The following is a 23,443-nucleotide window of genomic DNA, read 5'->3' as shown; positions in this document are numbered from 1 at the left end:
AAACAGTTCTAGTGGCATAAAGGATTAAAATACAGCAATAAAAATGATGTCTAATTATTACAGTATCAAAATTAGCTTCTTTAGGTCTTTTTTTTTCACACATTGTCATTGTTCAGGAATGGAAAAGAAATGAAAATTTACACTAATGTTAGAAATAATTGTATATCTAATATGAGGTTCATATCAATTTCCTAAGTTCTTACTTAGCTGTTTAAATGGTTTCAAAATTTCTTTTTAAAACTTTCCATTGGATTTTTTTAATGTTTTTCAACCAAGAAATCTGAGTATGATCTTAACAATTCATAGAAAGCAAAGAGGGCAAAATCAATAGTGCCTGTCATAAAATCATCTCCTTTTATAACTGGTGACTTACATTTAAAGTTTGAATTCTTAGTTATAATCCAAAAGATACACAATTATAATATTGTGTATCAGTTTTCAAAATGAAACCATAATTCAGCTAACAATATTTAAACACACTGCCTGAAAAGAGTCACACTAGGGACTAGAAGATAAAATACAAATTAAGACTGGATGGATACAGGTTAATATAACATAAACCTTTGAACAAATTTGATAATGAATGAAATTATTAGAACAGGGTATAGTGAAAAAGCTCTTTACTTCTGTTTTCAAAAGCAGTAAGATTTGTGTACCACTTTCCACTTTATGACTTTCTCAGTTAGTATAGTACAAATACTTAAAAACAGCTTTTTGAGTATTTTCCTACATGTAATGGAGCTTCTGTTCTGTAATTTTACTCATCTAGAAAAGAAACCTGAGATAGTAATTATTGAATCTGTAATAAAGCCTGTGATTTGAATCATGAAGTCAAGGTTGTTCTGGAGTGATTCTACAGAACATACTTACAAGCACAGAATCAAAGAAGAAAATTTAAAAAATATATATGTTTATAGTTTATCTCATTCTACTTTCATATTATATAGAAACTTAGAGATGTATAGAACTATAGAAATTCCATCCCTTACATTATAAATTTTATAGATGAACATTTTTTTCATGGCTAACTATGTGAGGCAAAGCAGAGGCACCAAAACTGTCTTTTATAAGAAGTGCATATTTGGTATTTCAAATAAGCATTGAAAAATCATCTAAGACAAATCAGAACTTTGTTGGTCTCTTTTGAATTAATGTGAGGGGACAGATTTTTTTCCAGCTTTAAGAACCTCTGAAGTTCTTCAGGCAGTCCATCAATGAAATAAAGTAACCTGACAAAGATCAATAGTAAGACACTGAATCTATTACTAGAATGAAACATCAGAACATACATTTAATGGCATTTTCTCTACTGAATCAATGTCCTTTTATAAAGTTATCAGTTATGCTGGAGTTCCTTGGAGCAGCTCGTGACCAAAATAGTTTGGGTAGCTTAAATCAACAACCACATTACTGTACAGTGGCTTACTGCAGTTTTGGATCATTCTTCTTCCCAGTCTTACTGCTAGTTCCCTGCACAAGGCAATAGTACCTATCAACTTAAGCACATTAATGCCTAATAGTCCTTGTCCTGTAAATGCACTGAACAACTTTCAAGTGTTACTAGATGCCTACTATGTGCTGTGCCCGATAGTCTTTGGGAGACAATTTACTTAATTACACACATTTTTCTGTCTTTATGGGACTTTCGAGTTTAGGGTATAAAATAACTAGCTTTTGCTGTCTTCTTTTCATATAAACATATATTTAATAGACACTCTAATATTTCTTTATTACAGAATGGTATAAAGCAAATTTTGAAGGCCATTACATTGGTTGTGTGTGTGTGTATTTAAATAAATACATATATGTAGATATACATACACACACCACACACACAAAAACACATATATTTTACATGTATAATATATATACACATTTCAGTATTTGCATTCTGGCCCAAAACTGATGATCCTATAGTGAAAATAAAAGAGGAAATTTAATATATTTGAAAAGGATGCTCTGGAGTTCACTATATTTTAGCGTTCTTTCAGGTTGATTGAAATTTCCTTCTGGTTTCTCTTTTATATAGTCCCTACTATCCAGACATACTTGAAAATATACTGTGTTCATTGATGCGTAAGGAAATAGAGTTCTAACAAATGTGGGAGATGGGATTGCAGGGTTACTAGCAAAGTGTCAGGTCCTGTAGAGAACTGATAAGGACACAGTTTAAATAAAGGAAGCTGTCCATCTAGCAGTGGTATTAAATAGAGAGGTAGAAAATTAAACTGCCAAATGGCAAACATTTAATCATACTGAAGAGTTAACTTCCTTATTAAAAAAAGAAAGGTTTATGTGCCACTGAAGTTAATTAAAATCTTAGTACATGCTAACAAATGTTAAGATAGCTTCTGCTTACTGCCAAACATTTGAACAAAATAAATACACACAGACAGGAGAGGAGATGTTTAATGTTCTGCTTTAATATTAAAAAAGCATACATCAATATAGTTAGCCTGGACTGAATATTCTAAACTCCCCTCAGAATTTTTTATTGTAATTAAACGTAAATTATTGTTTCATTTTTATTACTGGTTTAATTCAAGTGGCATGAATTATGCAAGCACATTAGCAGAATATTAGTTTTAAAGTTAGAACTTTCACTAGTTGGAAAATTTCTATTCTCAATTTAAGAAATTGTGACTTTAAAGACTGGCTTTATCTATTATTATTTTATCCATTAATTTAAAATATTGATTTAGTAATTTCCATAGGATGCTGACATAATCTATATATTCAGGAAGAAAAAAAGTAAAAATTATAAAAATAAATCAGTTATATATTGTCATCCTATTTCTGCCTTTTCGTTATCCCAAGAACCTTTATTTGCTTGTGTGTGTGTGTGTGTGTGTGTGTGTGTGTGTGTGATGAATGCTATAAGCTAATTTGGAGAAATTTTTGTATCAAAATAGATAATAAAAAATATGTACATTTTCTGAATATTTTATAACATTTTGTTGTTACTAAACTGCATCTTGGCTTCATGCTATGGAATTTCATAGACAGATTGAAAAAGAAATTGGTATATGAAACTTAATATTTATTAGCGATAGTGGAAAAGTTATGTCTCTTCTGCCCTGTAATTCACATTTACTTTCTGGGTCCCCAAGTAAGGAAAATCTCCCAGATCTCATCTTATAATCAACTTTGTTTTGTTAAAAAATCTGCTTGGATTTTATTTTATTGTTACTCACAATCTTATAATTGTTGAAATTTTTCCTTTGGGTACTAGGAATTGTATAGAGAAACTGTTTACATGTCCTTTTTGTCCTACATTTTGCTTTGGATCCTAGGAAGGCAGGCACTGACTCCTGTGTCACCATGCATGTGTGCAGAGTACACACTGTGTATTTTTTGCATTAATCTCCTTTTGACTATATTTTTCAGGGTCACTTCACCTTCACTCTAATCCCAAAATATCAGCACACTTGATCCTGTTGTACTTGTGGGGTAGTATGTAGAATTCAACATCAGAGACCTGTGGGGTTTTTCTTGGCCTTCACCAGGACTAACATTCAACCAAAACTCACTGAGATGATTCAGCCCAGTATTCGTTCAGATTGTTGGGCATTTATTCTAATTGGCATGTACTTACTTCTTACTTCTCAAGTATTTTAACTATATCCTTTGTGCTCCCCCAGTTTTACTTAGAGGTTTTGGTCAACTTACTTAATTTTATAGAGTCTTAATATTACTCAACTCTAAGAAAGGAAAATAATAATGTCTAAGTAAATGAGCTAATAAAATTATGTGGGTTTAGCATACTGCTTAGAATGTTATAAGCACTCAATTAGGATGATTATTTGTAATGGGTGTTTTTATAAGTTCCATCAAATCCTTTGCAGAATCCATATAAAAAATGAAACTGGAGATAAAACTGGGGAGTGAATCATCACTTTGTTGACCGTTATTAATTTTAAATCTGATTTATTATATGTGTTAGTATTATAGTATGAACTCTCATCTATATATAATTTGATTTTTAAACCACCTATCCAATTTTACTGCCTTATATATTTTAATTATTTTTATCACATATTGTCTTCATTATTTTAGCATATCTTATCTCATTCCACACAGTAACAAGATGAGATGAGCAAGTAGTCAACTCTTACTGTCAGTTACAAAAATTAAAATACCTTGCTATAGAGGGCAACAAAATTCCATGGATGTGAGAGCATGGTCCAGTTTTCCCACAGGCATTCCAATGTCTTTTCTGCTAGATCTGAAGGTATTCAATGTTCCGTCTGATTAACAAGAGAGGGAATGCTGCCTATATGTATTTATGTTACTACTTCTATTTTATTGCTTTTCATTTTACTAGTTCCATTTTCCTAGTACCAACTGCCATCAAATATAATTTCTTCTTACAATTAATTTCCTTTTCCACAAAATCATGAATAAACTGAAGAAAGTATGTAGATGCTACAAATGGAGAATTGTGATTGATCCTAGCACTATACCACTGATCATCCTAAGGCTGGGGCATTCACAATTTCAAACTTTGCAAATGTAAGTCTGATTTTGTTTTGTTATTATTATGTAAATAAGAATGATTAAAAAACACTACATGTTTAACATGTAACATTTTCAGGATGTTTTACACACATCTGTATTACTTCTCATAACTTTCATGCAGTTGGGAACAATGCAGCAACAACCCCACATAGGTTTCTGAACAATACATATCTTTAAAAATATACTTGAGTTGTGTGTTGTTTTGTTTTTTAAAGATTTTATTTATTTATTTGACAGGCAGAGATCGCAAGTAGGCAGAGAGGCAGGCAGAGAGAGAGAGGAGGAAGCAGGCTCTCCACTGAGCAGAGAGACTGATGTGGGGCTCGATCCCAGGACCCTGGGATCATGACCTGAGCCGAAGGCAGAGGCTTTAACCCACTGAGCCACCCAGGCGCCCCTTGAGTTGTGTTTTGATTATTTCTCAATACTTTGCATTTGAAATTGGATAGTGGGGATTCTTTCTGCAGAAGTATGTGGTGGAAAAAAACAACTAAAAACAATAAACAAGCAAAAACAAGCAAATAAAACAACTCCAGTCACCCCCTTTAAAGACTTCCAGAAATCATCATTTTGTCTGGTTACCACCTTCATTCAGGCGAGACTTCCCCTTCATGTGGAGACATGAAATTCATAAAAACAACTCTTAAGAATTTTGTTTTTAAATGCTTTGTCTACCTCCCATAAAGGACACTAAGGGCTATCCAACAGGGAAAACATTTTAGCCAGAAGTGAATGGTATGCTGAAAACACATCAGAAGGGAATACCTTGATCTCTTGACTCATTTAGATTGTGTGCTTGAGCTTTCTTAGACACATTACAGCCCTGTTGTAGTCCTCTTGTACTCCTTTGCCAGAGAAAATATTCCACTAAATGACATTCGTGCAAGTCTGATGCCTGTGTCTGCCAGGTCTTTTCTTCTTCTCTGGAGATGTTGTTTAGGAGTGTGTGTGTGTGTGTGTGTGTGTGTGTGTGTGCACAGTGGGGAGTGGGGGGTGAGGTACTGCAGAATAAAATATCTATAAAAAATCTAGACTAGTAATGGAAGTTCAGTCTTGTGAGAAGAATTATCAAAATCACTTTAACATATAACATGTTTATTTCTGATTCATTCATGTCAAAATGTAAACAATACTTTGAATTATATGTCATTAATTATTTTCATGTGTTTTCCTGGACCATATAGTCTACTTTCTGATAAATGGGCATTTTAATAGGGCATTTTAAAATTTTTTGACAAATTATTATTTTACTTATCAAGTCGAAGAAAATATATGTAGGACCTCAAGCACAAGCCTCATTTTTCATATGTATTTTATTTATATTTGCCATGTCACAAACCGGCTCAAAATGGCTCCAAAGTAAAATACATTCAGGAGGGAAATAAGTCGTCAATAATGTATAGGGTAGTTTTTTGTCATGTATTAGAGAGTTAACTCTATATTCTTCCAATAACACTTTGTAACTATTTTGAGGCTAAGAAATACTGATTATGATTAGGTGCTGTTAGATGTGAGGATTTCAAGAAAAATATGAATGCTTATAATCAGAAAATGAAAGTGGTTAATCTCTGAAAATGATCTAAATGATGGCAGAAAAGGAATAAGATAACGTATTAAGCATATTTTGAAAGCCAGGATACTGCTCCAAAGAAAATTATCTGTTAAACAAACAAACATAAAAACATCTGGCAACTCAGAAGCCTGGCAGAACGGAGGAAATTGGGAATATGGCCTCCTGCGCAGGTAGAATGCTAGAACTCTTGATCTGGGCAGATTGCCAGATGATAACATATCAAAACTGTAGCCTTTATTTCCGCGTCACAGCCAGCCAAGTTAGTACATAAAATCTTTAAGCATCGTAAGACAGAGCAACTTTGTAGATAACTTCAATTCAACCTAGTTCTATAAGAACATTCTTTTCCATAATGTTACTGTAACATCTGTCCAGTGAGAAGGTATATTTTCTTATACTTACCTTTCAATCTCCCCTCTGTTTTACCCACTGAAGTAGAAAAATAAAGGAAGAGCAAATCTAAAAAGTCATTTACAGAAGCCACAAGACTGATTTGGTCTTAATTTTGTGCCTCAGAATCTGTGATGTATGTATAAGGCTTTGAAATTCAAAGAAAAAAGACCTGAAATAAGCATTCATATGCAAATCAACAACACCCCTGGTATGATTTACACCCTAAGAGTCCTAAGAGTCTTAAGATTCTGTTTGTAGCCATAGAAATTACATACCAATTTGTTTTAGCTTCTCAGGCACCAAGGTAGAGAAAGAAGCACAATCAGTTATAAATAAAAACAAGGATTTTCCTCAACATACATAGGTTTCTAATAGTGAAATCTGAGAAGAATATTTTTGAATATTTGAATATTTATAAAACTCTGTATTATGTACTTCAGACACCTTCACTAATATGCCAAAAGTGGATATAGTAATGAATTATAAAACTGTTTCTTCTGTTGGCTGATTCGGGTTCAAATGATACTGCCCAGACACAGAGATTACTAATCATTTCATACATCAAACAGGAAGATATTAAAATCCAGGGATAAATCTCAGTTGGGTTGAAGGTACTTTTAATTTAAAGAGATTAATACTGGGGCACCTGGATGGCTCAGTCAGTTAAGTGCCAGACTCTTGATTTTGGCTCAGGTCATGATCTCAGGGTCATGAGGTTGGGGTCTGCATGGTGGGTGGAGCCTGCTTAAGATTCTCTGTGTGTCTTTGCTTCTCCACCCATCCCCACCTCCACTCTCTCTCTCCCTCTCTCTTAGAGAGAGCGATTGTTGTTACTGATGCTCAACTCAAAAGAATGTGTTTCACCTAAAGATATCCTAAAATATTAAATTCTGTAATGGCCAAATGAGCATATGTGTAGTATGTTTGATTCACCGGTTGACCATTATGTTACTTACAGTAGAAGTTTGGATAACTTGTGTAACTATGAGTTGATGCTTTTTTTTTTTTTCCCCCTCACAATCAAAATTTCCTTGAGTATTGAGTGGTAGCCTGGGTTACACTAAACACTATAGCAGTAGTGCAAGTATAGCAAGTAGAAAAAAGTCTATGTAGTTTATTAAGGACAGAGTTATAAGCTATGATATACTGAAAATAGGGGGTCCACTTGATGGTTAAAGTCAAGTAAGTTGAATGCCTATGTATGGATGTGGGTCAAGGGATTATTCAGAAAAAGTCAAGATTATTCTCAGCAAACAATTGCTTGTTCTTTTCCAAATGATAGATATGTGAGAATACTAGATTTAAAACAATTTAGGTAAATGAGAACTACTGAAATTTTTAGTTCTAACCTGATACCCACTGGGCTTTTTAAAGAAAAAGGTGTGTGGGTAGAATTAGAAAAATCATGGGTTTTATGATCACAACTACCTTTTCACCGGCCCTTGTGTAGGTATTTCCCTGACGTTTCTAAAAGTGAGCCCTTAAACTCTGAGATATATTTAGTGCTTGAAAAACATAAAGCATGCTTTTCTTATAGCTGGAATCCATAAAAGACATTCTTTATTAATAAGCTCTAGGTTGATAGGATTTTCCAGGCATAGCCTGTCATTCTGTTTTCTAAAGCTAGTTTGCAACCAGGATTTTCTTCCATATGAGAGTGGAGAGAGGGACAAGGAAGTCAATAATGTGGTGCATATTAGAATAAGGAATAATTTAATGATAGCAAAAGTCCAAAGTGCAGTAAAAATCACTTTCTTTTGGTAACTGCTAAAAAGACATGTAAGCCTACTAAAAATAATGAAATGATGTAAACCAAAACTTTCTTAACTCTCCTGCCTTTTTCAAAACACTCAAAAAAATGCAGGGATTTGTTGCTATAAATAAATTATTAAGTAAATAAATAACGGGGAAAATACAAGTCTCTTTTGAAGAACTTCACATCATTTATGTAATTAATTTTCCCTCCAGGAAATAGAGCATAATGGCCCATTCATTAAGTGTCGTTATGCATAGCGTCCTCCTCCCAGAAATCATAGTATGGAAACGGAGACAAAAGAATAATTTTACAGTGGAGAAACCTGACAAACACTACCTCTACTATGGGGTGACCTGATTGTGTGGAGGCCAGAGGCACAGGTGGTGAAAGAATTCACCCAACACAGAGCAAAAGAGATAGACATTTACTAAATAATAATAATAATAATAATAATAATTTATTTTTTTTAAAGAAGAAGTTTACTGAATATACTGTAAGGGAGCAGCAGGCAGAATTGCAAAGAAGCAACTTTCTGCCTGGAGGCAGTGGTTGGGATTGTAGTTAAAAAGGAAAGGTGGAGAGGTATGGGAACATATGGAAATTTCCTTTTTGGTATCTGTGTCTGGGTATAAGTTACTCATTGTTCATGTAGGGCTTATAGATGTTTTGAGGTGGTTACCTAATAGGCCTGCTTGTATTCAACCTGAGGTCACTGTGGACCCTTTAACTAACTCAATTTTCATTTTTCAAGTTGGTTGCCTAAAAGCCGCCTCTAGAGATCAAAGTTAACATCAACAATGATAAGCATGTTGAGTGTATGTGATGCAGGAAAGATGTTAGTTTTGGAAGCCGATGACCAAGAAATAATTCTTGAGACATCTTAGGTGCAAAAAGGTGATTTTATTAAAGCTCAGGGACAGGACCTGTGGGCAGAAAGAGCTGCCTGGGGTCATGAGGAGTGGCCCATTACATACTTTCAAGTTGGGATGGGGTTAGGGATAGCATAAGTCTCAAAGCAATTTCAGAAGCAAGGTTTTCAGGACCTTGAGGGGGCTAACTATTGTTGGGAAAGGATCATTTATTACCGTCTAATAAAACCTTAGTCACCAGACCCTTCAGATGTATATCGGTGGGCCATATGGTTCGGGATGATTGTCAACATGTATCTTGGGAGTAGAGATTACTGAAGTTTCCCAAAAAAACTGCATATGTTAAAGTAGACTATAGGATCCTAGGGTGGGGATGAGAGGTCTGGCTAGGATTGCCTTTTGCCCTAAGCAATCTGTCAACATCAAGTCATCTGAGTCCCTAGAGAAATGTCACTCTGCCTATTTCAAGGACTTGTCAATGGGCTGTAGGTAGTAAGGAAATTTAATAATTTTTCTTCTGCTTTTGTTTCCCACATGAGTATGTACTCTTGATATGATGTGATGAGACCAAAACCCATATTCCAGGGTAATCATAATTAGATGAATCTCAATTGAGGGATATCCTACAGAATACTTAACCAGGGGCGCCTGGGTGGCTCAGTGGTTAAGCCTCTGCCTTCGGTTCAGGTCATGATCTCAGGGTCCTGGGATGGAGCCCGAATCTGGCTCTCTCCTCAGCAGGGAGCCTGTTTCCCCCTCTCTCTCTGCCTGCCTCTCTGCCTACTTGTGATTTCTGCCTGTTAAATAAATAAAATCTTAAAAAAAAACAAAAACAAGAACAAAATACTTAATCATAACTCCTCAGAACTGTCAGTCATCAAATACAAGAAAAGTCTGAGAAATTATCACAATGAAGAGGACCCCAAGAAGACAAAGACTAAATGAAATATAGTATCCTGCATGGGATCCTGAAACAGAAAAAGGAGAATAGATTAAAAAAATAAATAAATAAGTAAATGAGAATAAAGTATGGATTTAATTAATAATAATATGTTCATTCATTTAACATTTGTATCATACTAATGTAAAATGTTAATAACTAGGGAAATAGGTTATATATATATATATACACACATATATATAAGAAGCCTCAGTACTATCTATTCAAGTTTTCTACAAATCTAAAATATTTTTAAAGAAGTTTATTTTTTAAAATTCTATGTACTTAAATATTAATTTTTAATATTATTTCAATTCTAGTAGGGTAATGATATTATTTCTCTTTCTTTCCATTGAAGGTAGAGATAAATAGATGATAGATGGATAGATATATAGATAGATAATTTGATTTACTTTATGGATTTTATAGGCAATTTTTATAATTATCTAGTAAAATGCATTTTTTAAAAGATTTATTTATTTATTTATTTATTTGACAGAGAGCGATCACAAGTAGGCAGAGAGGCAGGCAGAGAGGGAGGAGGAAGCAGGCTCCCCACCGAGCAGAGAGCCCCATACGGGGCTCCATCCCAGGACCCTGGAATCATAGACCTGAGCCGAAGGCAGAGGCTTTAACCCACTGAGCCACCCAGGCGCCCCTAAAATGCATTTTTTAATGTAACTGATTTTATAGTAAAATATGGTTATACAGCACAGTTAGTAATAGGATACCACTTTTCCATTAAAATTCCAACATAAATTCACATTCTTCTATTATCTTCACTTTTTCCTCCCCATCCTATTTTACAAATTTTCATTTCAATACAGTGTAAATTTAAGCATATTCTCTTCTAGAGAATCACGTTAAGTCTACTGATACATATTTGGAATACTCAGTAGCATTAGCATTTACTTACAGTGGGACTGTACATACATGTAGCATGTACTTGGAAATACCATATTCAAAAAGCATTCCCTTTCGATTCCCAAAGTTGAGTCTAATTCTATCTAATTCTATCAATCTAATTCATATAGGGTCAAATCAATTATTGGGGTTTTAGCCCGTTGGTAGTTATTGAGTGAGGCATGGTCATGTGATGCAGTTTTTGTCAAAACAACATAGAAGAAATATTTCTGGGAAACTTTAGTAAAGATTTCTTCATTGATTCAAGAGAGACATGGAGGAAGGAATAGTTTCTCTTTCAGTGATGTTTTCCTGTCTGAATGCGAAGCTTGAAACTATGGCAGCTATGAGGGAAACAATAAGGCATTTGAGAAGATGGTTGCTTTCTGATGATGTGTTAAGTCTTTCAATTTTTTTTTTTTTTTCTGGAGACAACTATCTTCTGCACTTGTCAAAAGAGGGTATAGCTATTTTCTTATTATTTAAGAAAATTTTCTCAGGGCTTTCAGTTATTCTAGTCACAGGCTCCTTAGCTATCTGAAGTTTCATGTAGGTATCTCATATGTTTAAGCTAATTTTCTATGGAATCCAAAGTAAAAATATGTAGACTTACCCTGTTCATACATCTAACATTTGTGAATATTATGCCTTAAAAGTTAACTTTGAATGAATGTGTAGAAATATTTTTTTCTTTAAGAGTATTCATGTTTTCGGGCACGTGGGTGGCTCAGTGGGTTAAAGCCTCTGCCTTCGGCTCAGGTCATGATTCCAGGGTCCTGGGATAAAGCCCCGCATCGGGCTCTCTGCTCAGCAGGGAGCCTGCTTCCTCCTCTCTCTCTCTCTGCCTGCTTCTCTGCCTACTTGTGATTTCTGTCTGTCAAATAAATAAATAAAAAATCTTAAAAAAAAAAAAGAGTATTCATGTTTTCTTTTTAGGTTCAATTTTAAATCAAATGTTTGGTAGATTTTTGCCTTTTTACCATAAAAGACTGTCAGAGAAATAGCCAGGTTTTATATACATAGAAAAAATTTTATATATATATATATATGATATATGTTATATACTATTATATATATCTTATATATATATATAAATATCATGCATGACATAGCTCAGTTTGTATGAACTCAAGCTCAACAATCACTAATATGCCTTCTGACTTTTTACAAAGGGTCTTTTCATTAAATATATTCCAAGTTGAAAAAAATAGAGTATTTTAACTCTGAAACACACAATGCTTGTATCTTCCAGATTTGCATCCAGAGTTACCATAAGTAACTTGAAAAAAATTAGTCTATAGATAACCTGTGAAAATTCAAAGATTTTCTCCTTTTCCAGGAGGAAGTGCCTGCTAAAATATGATCTAAGTTATTATGATATATAATGCTAGATTCAGTATTTGAACTTGGACCCTTTGTTTTTACAGACAAATAACTTACATATCCTCTGGCTTATTACCCAGATCTAACATCTCTGAATCACTTTTCAAGTGTTGATCTGGAAAGATAAATGTACTAGCATGCACACATACCCACAAACCATTTTATATGTTAGGTTTACATTTATAAGATTATTTTGACAATATGTTGTCAGGCATTTTAAGCGGTAGCATCTGAAATATAGGGCATATATGAAATTTCATAGCATATATGAACTTGCCATAACTATAATATGTTCTATATATTGTTAATTGTAAAAATAAAAAGCACACAATTTCTTTAAATTATAATGTACTATCTTTGTGATTTTCTAATAAAGTTTTAATTAAAGCCTTCAGAAAATAAAGGTACTAGTCCACCCAACTCATCTTTGCTGACATTTAAATATTCTTTTTAAAAGCTTTATTGATGAATAATTGATATACAATAAACTGCATATATATAAGGTATACACTTTGATTTTTTGACATATGTATACACTCATAAAATCCTTGCCATAATCAGAGTAATGAATATATTCATCACCCACTTTCTGATCCATCTCGTTTATCCTCCTTGCTTTTACTCCATACTCAGGTACTGATGATCTGATTTATGCCATAATAGTGTAAATGTTTAAGAATTTTAATTAAGCTGCGTCATAAGGTTTATTTATTTATTTAGTTGTTTTTTTTTTTGTTGTTTGTTTGGTTTGTTTCACTCAGCATAAGTATTTTGCACTCAGCATACGTAACCATAATGTTGCATATATCAACAGTTCTTTCCTTTGTATAGGTAGTATTTCATTATAGCCCTCGTTATTTACAGTTTTGTTTTCAACAGTTTCAGCTATCCAAGCCAGATGATCCCCCTTCTTACATGATGTCAGAAGGCCAGCAATAAGGTCATGTTAGGTCACAATACCTGCCTCATTCGCCTCACTTCATCTCATCACACAGGCATTTATTATCTTACATCATCAGTAAAAGAACGCTGTGTACAGCACAATAAGTTATTTTAAGAGAGAGACTGTTGGGGTCGATTCCATGTTAAAACATGTTAACCCCCTAGGGCCTAGCTGGGCCTACTTAGCCATAGTGACTCCATGTTGCCTAGGTAGACATTTTGTTGTTTAATAAACGCCTCAACAGTTACTAGTATCGGTTCCAGGTAACCATTACTAAAACACACAGGTAGGAGACATCCAATCAGCCAAAGCCACATATGCAGATGTCTGCGATTGTGCCCTATAAAAACTAGCCTGTAAGACCAAGGGTCGTCACTCTCTTTGGAGGTGGCCCTGGTTGGTCAGTCTGACTTCTAATGCTTGGCATAGAATAAAGCTTTACATAATTTTCACTTTGTTTCAGCCTCATTTCCCTGGCCGGTCAGTCTAACTTCTAATGCTTGCCATAAAATAAGGCTTTGCGTAACCTTCGTCTCAGTCTCGTTCCTTTGATAATGGACCCAACAAGACCACATTCACACCATCTTTATTACAGTATATGGTTATAACTGTTCTATTGTGTTATTGGTTATTTTGTTAATCTCTTACTGTACCTAGTTTATACATTGAACTTTATCATAGTTATGTATGTATAGGAAAAACAGTGTGTAGAGGGTTAAGTACTATCCATGGTTTCAGGCATCCCCTGGAGGTCTTGGAAAATATCCCCCACAGATAAAGGGAATTACTGTACTAGAGTTTGTTCATCTATTCACTTGTCAATGAACATTTGGGTTGTTTCCAGTGTTTGACTATTACAAAATAAATTTACTATAAACATTCATATACAAGGCTTTATATCAACATATTATTTTATTTTTCTTGAGTTAATACTTAGGAATGAAATGGCTGTGTCATTTGAGAGGTGAAATTGCAAAACTGTTTCCCAAAATGGATATACAATTTCACATTTCCACCAGCAGTGCTAATGCAGGTGTAGTGGTGTTTCATTGTGCTTTTAGTTTCCATCCACCTGAACATTAATAATGTTGAGCATTTTTCATCCATGTATCTTCTTTTATGGACCATCTGTTTAGATCATTTGCCCATTAAATTTTTTTTTCTTGATACTGAGTTTGAGACTTCTTTATGTATTCTAAATGCAAGTACTTTACCAGACAAGATTTTGCAAACATTTTTTTTTTCGTGGTCTGTGGTTTATCTTTTTGTCCCTTTAATATTGTCCTTTTCAGTGATTTTTATGAAGTCTAATTTAACAATTTTTTTCTTACGGATTATGTTTTTGATGTCTTCTTTAGGAAATCTTTAACTTCAGGTCACAAAATTTTTTCTATTTTCCTATAGAAGATTAATAGTTTTAGTTTTTATATTTTTACATTTAGAACTATGATCCATCCTGAGTCATCTTTTTTCTCCCATTAGCCCATCACATTTATTGTTTTGTATTCTATAAGTTAGCTTCTGTGGATAACAGTTGCTTGTCCCCAAAATTTTTGACCCAAGGCTAATGTCCTAAAACAACAACGATTTTTTTGTTTATAAGTTTGTGGCTTATCAGTGGGCTGGACTTGGCTGAGAATTTTTTCTGCTATTTTAGAAAAAAAGCTCAATCATGTATTGGTGCTCAGTTGTCTGTCAGCAATATAACTATCTACCAACAAGGAGTCAGGTTGATGAAACAGGCTTGCCCTGGCTTAATGACATGATGGTCTCAAATAGAGCTCACATACAACAAGGGGCATGCCTCTCATGACCCTGTTTTCCTCATGTTTTCCACTTTTCCTTTCTCCATGGTATTTCCCATGCCGTAGTAGATAAGAGAATTTCTGAAGGACAAATGTGTAAAGAAAGGCATGATTTATGGCTGTACAGCCTTTTATCCTGCCTGCTCTATCTTACATGAAAGTCCTCTTGTATACCCACTGCCCTCAATTTGAACACAAATATATTCCTCTGGAAGGGCATCTAAATCTGCTTTCCAGAACTTGACTCAGGTTCTGACCGACAAGGATATTAATCTTTGATCATGCTTACCTGTCCAAATAGTAGTCATGTGTAATGCTAAATGTGAAGGGACATATGATTTGCCATATTTACTATACAACATTTCAAACTGATAAAAGTTACTGGGAATATTTTAATGGGAAGCTGGGCATCTTTCTTCTTACTCAAGAAATAAAATATGAATAAAATCAAAACTCTGTCATGATGGATGCATTTCTCCCTTATGGAGAGATATGATCACTACACTGATTTTGGGATTTATTATTACCATACATATTTCTACCTAGACAAAATTTCTCTGTCACTATGTGTGTGTGTGTGTGTGCGTGTGTGTGTTATGGGGTAATTTTCATATATATATGAAATATATATAATTTTCATATATATATGAAAATTACTCCATGTATATTTGTACAAGTCTCTTTTTTCCCTAAAGTTCATTGTTGTTGGATTAATCCATATTGATATGCATTGATCACTAGATGATTGATGTTGTATTCTATTTGATTTATGAATATACTATGCTTTATGGGATGCTCTGTGGATGGATACTATTGTGCAGTGTGATTATACATAGTGTACATCTGTAATTATAAAAATGAATAATTTTTTAAAGAACTAATTTTAGTTTTTTAAGAAAATGAATAGTTTTTCACTTGCTGAATTAATTAGAACTAGATAATCTGCTATTGTTAATGTATTAGTCATCACACTTTCAAATAAAATCAATCTCCTATATAAACATAGATTACAATAATGAGATGAGTAGATATCTAGAAACTCATTGTAAAACCCAAGGTCACACTGATTACCTCCAGATATTTTATAGTTTTACATTTTGCATTAAAGTTTACTATTCCCTTTGAATTAATTTTTGTATAAGGTGTGAGGCAGGGTTCAAATTAAACAGTTTGCAGTCAGAAAGCCAATTGCTCCACTACCAGTATTTAAAGAGGTTTAAGTTTCTTCACTGAATTACCATTTCTGAGTAAACTTCATAAAATGTGTTGGGTATGGATTAAAATACAAGTTTCTGCCTGTGGGTATCTGATTGTACCAGCACCATTTTTCCAAAGACTATCCTTTCTCGATTAAATTGTCTAGTGCCTTTGCAAAAACTAGTTATTAACATATGGGAGGTTCTAATTCTGGAGTTTATTTTTTCCATTGATCTGCATATATTCAGACAAGTCCCAGTTTTAATTATTATAGCTTTGTAATAAGTCTTAAAATCTGGTAGCATTGTTACTTTGTTCTTTTTCAAAATTGTTTTGGTTATTCTAGGCCATGGCATTTGCATATGAATTTTAGAATCATTTCTGTAATTTCTACAAAATGTCTGCTGGGATTTTGAATATGATTATAATAAATCTATAGGTTAATTTGGGGTGAACGGAAATGTTAACAATGTTACATTTTCCAGCCCATAGGCACAGTGTATCTCCAACTTCACCTACTACTCCAGCAATTCTAATTAGAATGCTGTGGTGGGATATCCCAAGACTATCTCCCCAAGTTCAGTGATTTAGTAGGATGGCTCACAGGACTCAGCACACAGTCAAAACAACGGTTATGATTTATTATGGCAAAAGGATTCAGCGCAGAGTCAGGGAAGGGAAATGGGTGAAGCCCCAGAGAAACAAGGCATAAACCTCCAAAAGCTCCATTCCAAGTGCAATCACACTGGGCACACTTCATGTCCTCTTCAATGAGATGTGACAAAGCATGCGAATTGTTGCCAACCAGGGAGATTCATTAGAGACTCAGTGTCCTGGGTTTTTATGGAGGTCTGATCACATAGGCGGTGTCTGCTTAGCATGTGCCAAAATTCAAGAATCCCAGAAGGAAAGCAGGTGTTTAGCATAGGCCATATTGTTTACACAAACACTTTAGGTAGAATGAACCATTTGTATTAGTTAATGGTGGGAGCCTCTTTGAAATCTAAGTTTTTAGACACCAGTCAAGGGCAAATCTTACAAGCAGGCCTTTTCAAAAATAGAAGGTCAGGGCTACTGTGTTAATTTTTTTTCCTGCATAATTGCTATCAAAAACAATTAGTTAATTGGGGTACCTGGGTGGCTCAGTCACTTAAGCATTTGCTTTAAGCGCAGATCATGGTTCCAGAGTCCTGGGATCCAGTCCCGCATCCGGTATCAGGCTCCCCGCTGAGCAGGGAGCTTGTTTCTCCTGTCTTCCTCTGCCCCTCCCCCCTGCTCATGCTCTCTCTTTCAAATACATACATACATACATACATACATACATCTTTAAAAAACAGAAAACAATTAGTTAAAATTAAAGGAAGTTATTCTCCCAATGTCCTGAAATCAAAATAAAATGAAATCTATAAAAGCTATACCATCTGTATTTATCTCTTTTATCTGATTTTCACAAGACCCATGCTAGGAAGCATGTAACCATCTTCTTGGCAGTCTTACTGGAAGTTTTAGGTAAAATTCCTCTGAGGGTTTGAAATCATGACAATATTTTTAAAGATATAAATATTATCAAAAGTTTTTATGCATATGATCAATTATAAATAACAATTTTAACGTGTTCATGTTATCTCCTTTATATTTCATATTTTTATTCTTATAAGTTTAGGTACACATTTCATAAATCATTTAAAATCTATAAAATACAGGTTTCTGTAACCTGTAGAATACTTCATTCTGGTGCCTACTATAATATTCATAAACCTTAAAATATAGATCAATAACTGCACTGACATAATTTATCTTAAAATCATCCAAGCTTGTGTGAATCTTTCAACTTCAGATGAATATTTTATTTGACATTATTATTGAATGATAATGTGAAATATAAACACTTCCAAGAATTGCACTGGCAAATGTCTCCTCTGCTGAGTTGACCTATGTTACTCAATGTTCTACTAGTTGATAATAACCGAATAATAGGATCTTTGTGCATTTATCAAAATCTTGTAAGCTCAAAAGTAACTATTTTAACTTTTATTATTGATAATGTCCCACTTTTATATTAAAACTAAACTTTAGGTAGCTAAATTAAGTGGAAATTAGTATATAATAAAAAAGTATTTAATTTTGTTCTACTACACTGTTCCGTTTAATTTATTGTTTCCACTTTACCTGCTTTTTTCTTCATTAAATCCCTACCTACACTTGGAAGCATGCTTTAGTTTCCTTTGCTGTCTTATTCTATCAGTGACACTTATAAATAAAATATAACACACTTTAACTATTAAACATGTTAAGTTTTAGGTGAAATGTCATGTTTGAAAGCAAAGTTATCCCCCACCCAACAGATTACTAATTATAAAGGAAAAAAAAAATCTTTAAAATGAAGAAGTCTAGTAGACATTGCCTTAAATAGGGTACCAAACTCAACACCATTAACCATGATATCTACTCACATCATGAACTTCCCTGTATAAGCCACTGAAAAGGGTACCATATCACCTATATGGTGTCCCTGCCAAAAAAAGGTCCCAGCTAAATGGATTAGTATGACTAATCCAACCTGGGGAATTCTACAAAATAACTAATCTGGATTCTTCACTAATATAAATGTCATGAATGACAAAATGGCTGGAAAACGGTTATAAATTAAAGGAGACCAAAGGGACATAAGAAACAAATATAATGTGAATCTTGATTAGATCCTGAATTTAAAAATAAAACCTATAGGGCGCCTGGGTGGCTCAGTGGGTTAATCCGCTGCGTTCGGCTCAGGTGGTGATCCCAGGGTCCTGGGATCGAGTCCTGCATCGGGCTCTCTGCTTCGGCGGGGACCCTGCTTCCCCCTCTCTCTCTCTGCCTGCCTCTCTGCCTACTAGTGCTCTCTGTCTGTCAAATAAATAAATTAATTAAAAAAAATTAAAAAAATAAAACCTATAAAGCACATTATTTGGACATTTGGGGAGATTTTACATCATAGCAAATACTATTATATTAGTTTTGTTAAGTGTAAAAATTACATAGTAGCTATGTAGGAGAACACTTTTGTTCTTAGAGGCACATGCTGAAGAATTAGTGGTGAAATATAATGGTTGGAATAATAGAATAATTCAGCAGCTATAGTGTAAGCACACATGTGCAGAAAAATATGGCAAAATGATAATACTTGGTGAAATTAGGTAAAAGAGTAAATGGGTATTTATGGAACTGTTCTTTCAAATTACTATAGGTTAAAAAAATCCAGAATAAAAACTTTGGCATGGAAAAAAAATAAAGGCATTCTATTTATAAAGTTCTTTCTTCATAAATATTCTGTCCTTGAAAGATGAATTTTTGAAAGTAGACAACTTTTCTAACATGCTATAGAAATACTACTGATGAAAAAGGTAGACATCAAAAAAAATTGTAGTAACATTTTAAAGTTATACAATACCTTCCAACTAGCAAGGATACACTCTTAAATTTCAATTAGGTGATAGCATATTAATAATGGAAGTTGATTAATTATTTTTCCTATACTTTTACATTTGATTTTCAAATTTGTGTAGCCTGTCTTCCAAATACACCAATGAATTAAAATATCCTTTTTATATAGAGACTGATGACCATTATTGAATATTAGAGACTGTAGTGTAGGAAAATAAAACACTATTATCTCAGAAAGATATCCAAAGTTCTCAAAATTTTGCTATTAAGTGGAGAACACAGATACTTATTTGGGGGTAATAATAAAACAATGTGGTGGGGGCACTTCAGTGGCTCAGTCAGTTAACCATCTGCCTTGCACTCAGGTCATGATCCCAGTATCCTGGGATTGAGCCCCAGGTCGGGTTCCCCGTTAATCTACCTCTCCCTGCTCATATACTCTCTCTCTTTCTCTCTCAAATAAACAAAGAAAATCTTAAAAAAAAAACAAAACTAAATGTGGTAAAGTTACATAAAGACAGAAGAGTAGAAATAAAATGAATCCATGATCAAAGAAAGAATGACATTATTAAAACTCAGGAATAATAATTGATGTTTATGAATTAATTAAAAATTCTGTAAAATGAATAATTCCCATTAGTAGAACTTTCACTATTAAAACTTATTTAAAATTTTAGTAAGTCAAGGTTAAAAAGTATATAAGATAAAGCAAAAAAATCTATGAGTTTAAAGGTAAATATGAAAATATTATAAATTTCAACACAAATAATTCTTATGGAGAGAACTTCTGGAAGTAAAAGTAAAATATTTCTAAAATTTAACATATCAACTTTAAACAAAATATAAAATATACTGGAGAGAGAATGCATAAAGAAATTATAGATATGGAGGAGGGAATGATTTGATCCAATACATAGCACTTGATAATAGTCTCTAAGAGAAATGAAGAAGCAAAGGTAAGGAGAAAGAACCATTTCCATAAAAATAGGCAATACTTTTCCAGAATTTTCATATTTAGCAAAGTCAATAATTTATGAGCAAAATTAACAAAAATAAATTTTCTAAAAATCTGTCCATTACTATTACTCTATATTTTGTATTAATAAGACTCAAAAAAGTTGATTCTCTGAAATGATTAAACAATCCACTGAAAAATAGGTTAATTTAACAAAATAAGGATGACAGAAAGCAAAAATAAAAAATCCATGGTATAAAAATTTCCAATAGTTTTATATATACACTAAAATAAAATTAAAACTGTACAATTTACAGTAAATTGGACTGCAAAAATCAATAAAACCAACAAAACAATAAAAGTAAAAATATATTTGAGTATTGGAGTTTATTATTTAAGTATTAGTAGCTTAAGTATTGAGTATCATTATTTGAAAGTAGTAGCTCTTGATTTAGAGCTCAGGTACCGAGGTTCCTTGCTCTTTGTGCATCGACCACCCACCAGGGGTTTATGTCATCTTTACTTTGCTGGTAGAAGAGAAAGAGAGCTTCGATGAAGGACACTCATGTCACAGATGCCTTGGTGTGATAGTAACACACATCCCTCTACTCATAGTCCACAGACCTATATCATGATGTTAACGTATGGCCTGACCCTGTGTCCAGGAAAACCAGTAAAGCTATTTCTAATGAAGAGTAGCTGTCTGTGCCACAAAAACTAAGATGAAAAAAGCCATCTATATGAATTAGAAATACTCAATACTGAGTGACACATAGAAAGTCTGAGTGGTGAATAAACTTATTAAAGATGTGTTGAATTGCTAAATAAAACCTAACCCCAAATAGTTAATCCCAGAAGTCTTCACAGGAATGTTTTACAAACATACAGAAATAGCCCTTTCCTTAATAAATTATTCCAGTAGTTAGATAAAAGAGGAAGCACTAAAAGAACTCTTTTTTTTAAGTTAACTGAGAATTAAGAAAGAAAAAAAAAAGAAAAATTACAGAAAATTATAATCACGAGTACAATGAGTTAAATACAATATTAGCAATCTACAATACATGTATTATATATGTACATATAAGTATCTTCATACATTTATTCATTATCCACACATAGGTGTTTTGTATTATATACACATGAATGTATTGTCAGAAACTTCATGAACCTTTGCTCTCCGAAGCTTGTAAACATGCTTTGTGAAACTTACTTGTTACTCTTATTTTCCTTAATTCACAACAAAAATACAATCATAGTTCCTACTGAAGTGGACATAGATATTTCATACATACTAGGTGATTTTGAACATTACATGAAGTAAGAAATGCAAGATGCTTAAAACAGTTGTTGGCCTTTAGTAAGTTATATTTATCTTGGTTATGGGTCTAGGTTCAGGTCATTTCTAGCAGATTGACCTAATGTTTTAAATAATACAGTGGTACATGGTTGTTGTTTTTGTTGTTGTTGTTGTTGCTGCTGCTGTTTTGTTTTTTGTTTGTTTGTTTGTTTGTTTTTTGTTTTTTGTTGGGTTTTTTTTGGTACATGGTTTAAACAGAGTTTCGTAATTCTTTTCGCCTACTGTTTAGGTTGCTTGGAATTAAAGGAAGACACCATTGAAAACCTTCTTGCTGCAGCGTGCCTTCTTCAGCTTCCTCAAGTAGTGGAAGTGTGCTGCCATTTCCTCATGAAGCTGTTGCACCCATCCAACTGTTTGGGGATCCGAGCCTTCGCAGATGCTCAAGGGTGCATTGAGTTAATGAAAGTAGCCCACAGCTACACAATGGTAAGGAGATTTAATATTTTAATCATAGAGGCAGAGCTGTATTATCAGAGGTTAAAACAATGACTGCCATTGCATCGAATGACTTCTTTCTGTTTAAAATGAGTTCTACAAGCTTGGCACATTTCTATTATGGGGCACAATGTGGTACGTAGTATTTTATAATAGCAAAGTTAAAAAAAAAAAGCCTGTTTGTATGGACTTTATATCTGCATTGCCTATAAATTTTAAGCAAAACCATAAAGCAATTATAGACTGTTTTAGATTTTAGAATTTATTTAAATGAATCCTTCTTATTGCTCCCAACAAATCTCTCTTTTTATATCTACTTCCACAGCTGCCATTTTTTTTTTCCTTTTCTTTCTAGTAAAGAGTTACCAGTCTGTTCCACAAAAAAACCTCTCTTTTCCCTTTTTTATCTTACAAACTTTTTACTATGGAATGAGTTCTATCGACCAAAATTCAGTGTTGAAGTTTTACCCACAATGTATTAGTATGTGGAGATGGGGGCTTTTGGTTGCAATTAGGTTTAGATGAGGTCTTGAGGGTGGGTTCCTCACGATGAGATTAGTGCCCTTATACAGAGAGACACCAGAGAGTTTGCCTCTTATCTCTCTCCACCTTGTGAGGACACAGTGAGAAGGTGGCGATCTGCAAGCCACCAAGAGAGCCTTCACCAGGGACCCCAATCAGTCTACCCCTTCATCATAGATTTCCCAATCTCCTGAATATGGAAAAGAAATTTCTGTTCCTTAAGCTACCCAGGCAGTAGTATTTTGTTATAGCAGCCCGGGCTCACTGATGCATTTTCATCATAGCACATTATGTTTGGTATAGCTTTGCCTATATGATTTGTGGAAGAAAAAATCATACTTACAGTATATATTATAAAGTATTTTATTGGTAGAGTAAATATTTGATTTTAGAATTCCTGGGAACTTCTACAGTAAGTGAAAATATTTAGATATATAAACCAAATGATCTATAATTTTTTTTTTAATAACT

General features: G+C 33.6%; 1 protein-coding gene across 1 annotated transcript in view; it reads left to right on the top strand.

The window, feature by feature from the left end:
* The window catches only part of KLHL1 (kelch like family member 1), a 370,470-nt gene that overhangs the window by 142,980 nt on the left and 204,047 nt on the right, over nucleotides 1–23,443 (top strand). Inside the window, exon 4 of the mRNA XM_044249858.1 lies at nucleotides 22,245–22,441. Coding sequence (XP_044105793.1) covers nucleotides 22,245–22,441 — 197 coding nt within the window. The remainder of the gene's footprint in view (nucleotides 1–22,244; nucleotides 22,442–23,443) is intronic.

Source organism: Neovison vison, chromosome 5 (assembly GCF_020171115.1).
Source record: "Neovison vison isolate M4711 chromosome 5, ASM_NN_V1, whole genome shotgun sequence".
Classification (NCBI taxonomy): Eukaryota; Metazoa; Chordata; class Mammalia; order Carnivora; family Mustelidae; genus Neogale; species Neogale vison.
This window is presented reverse-complemented; position numbering and strand designations above follow the sequence as displayed.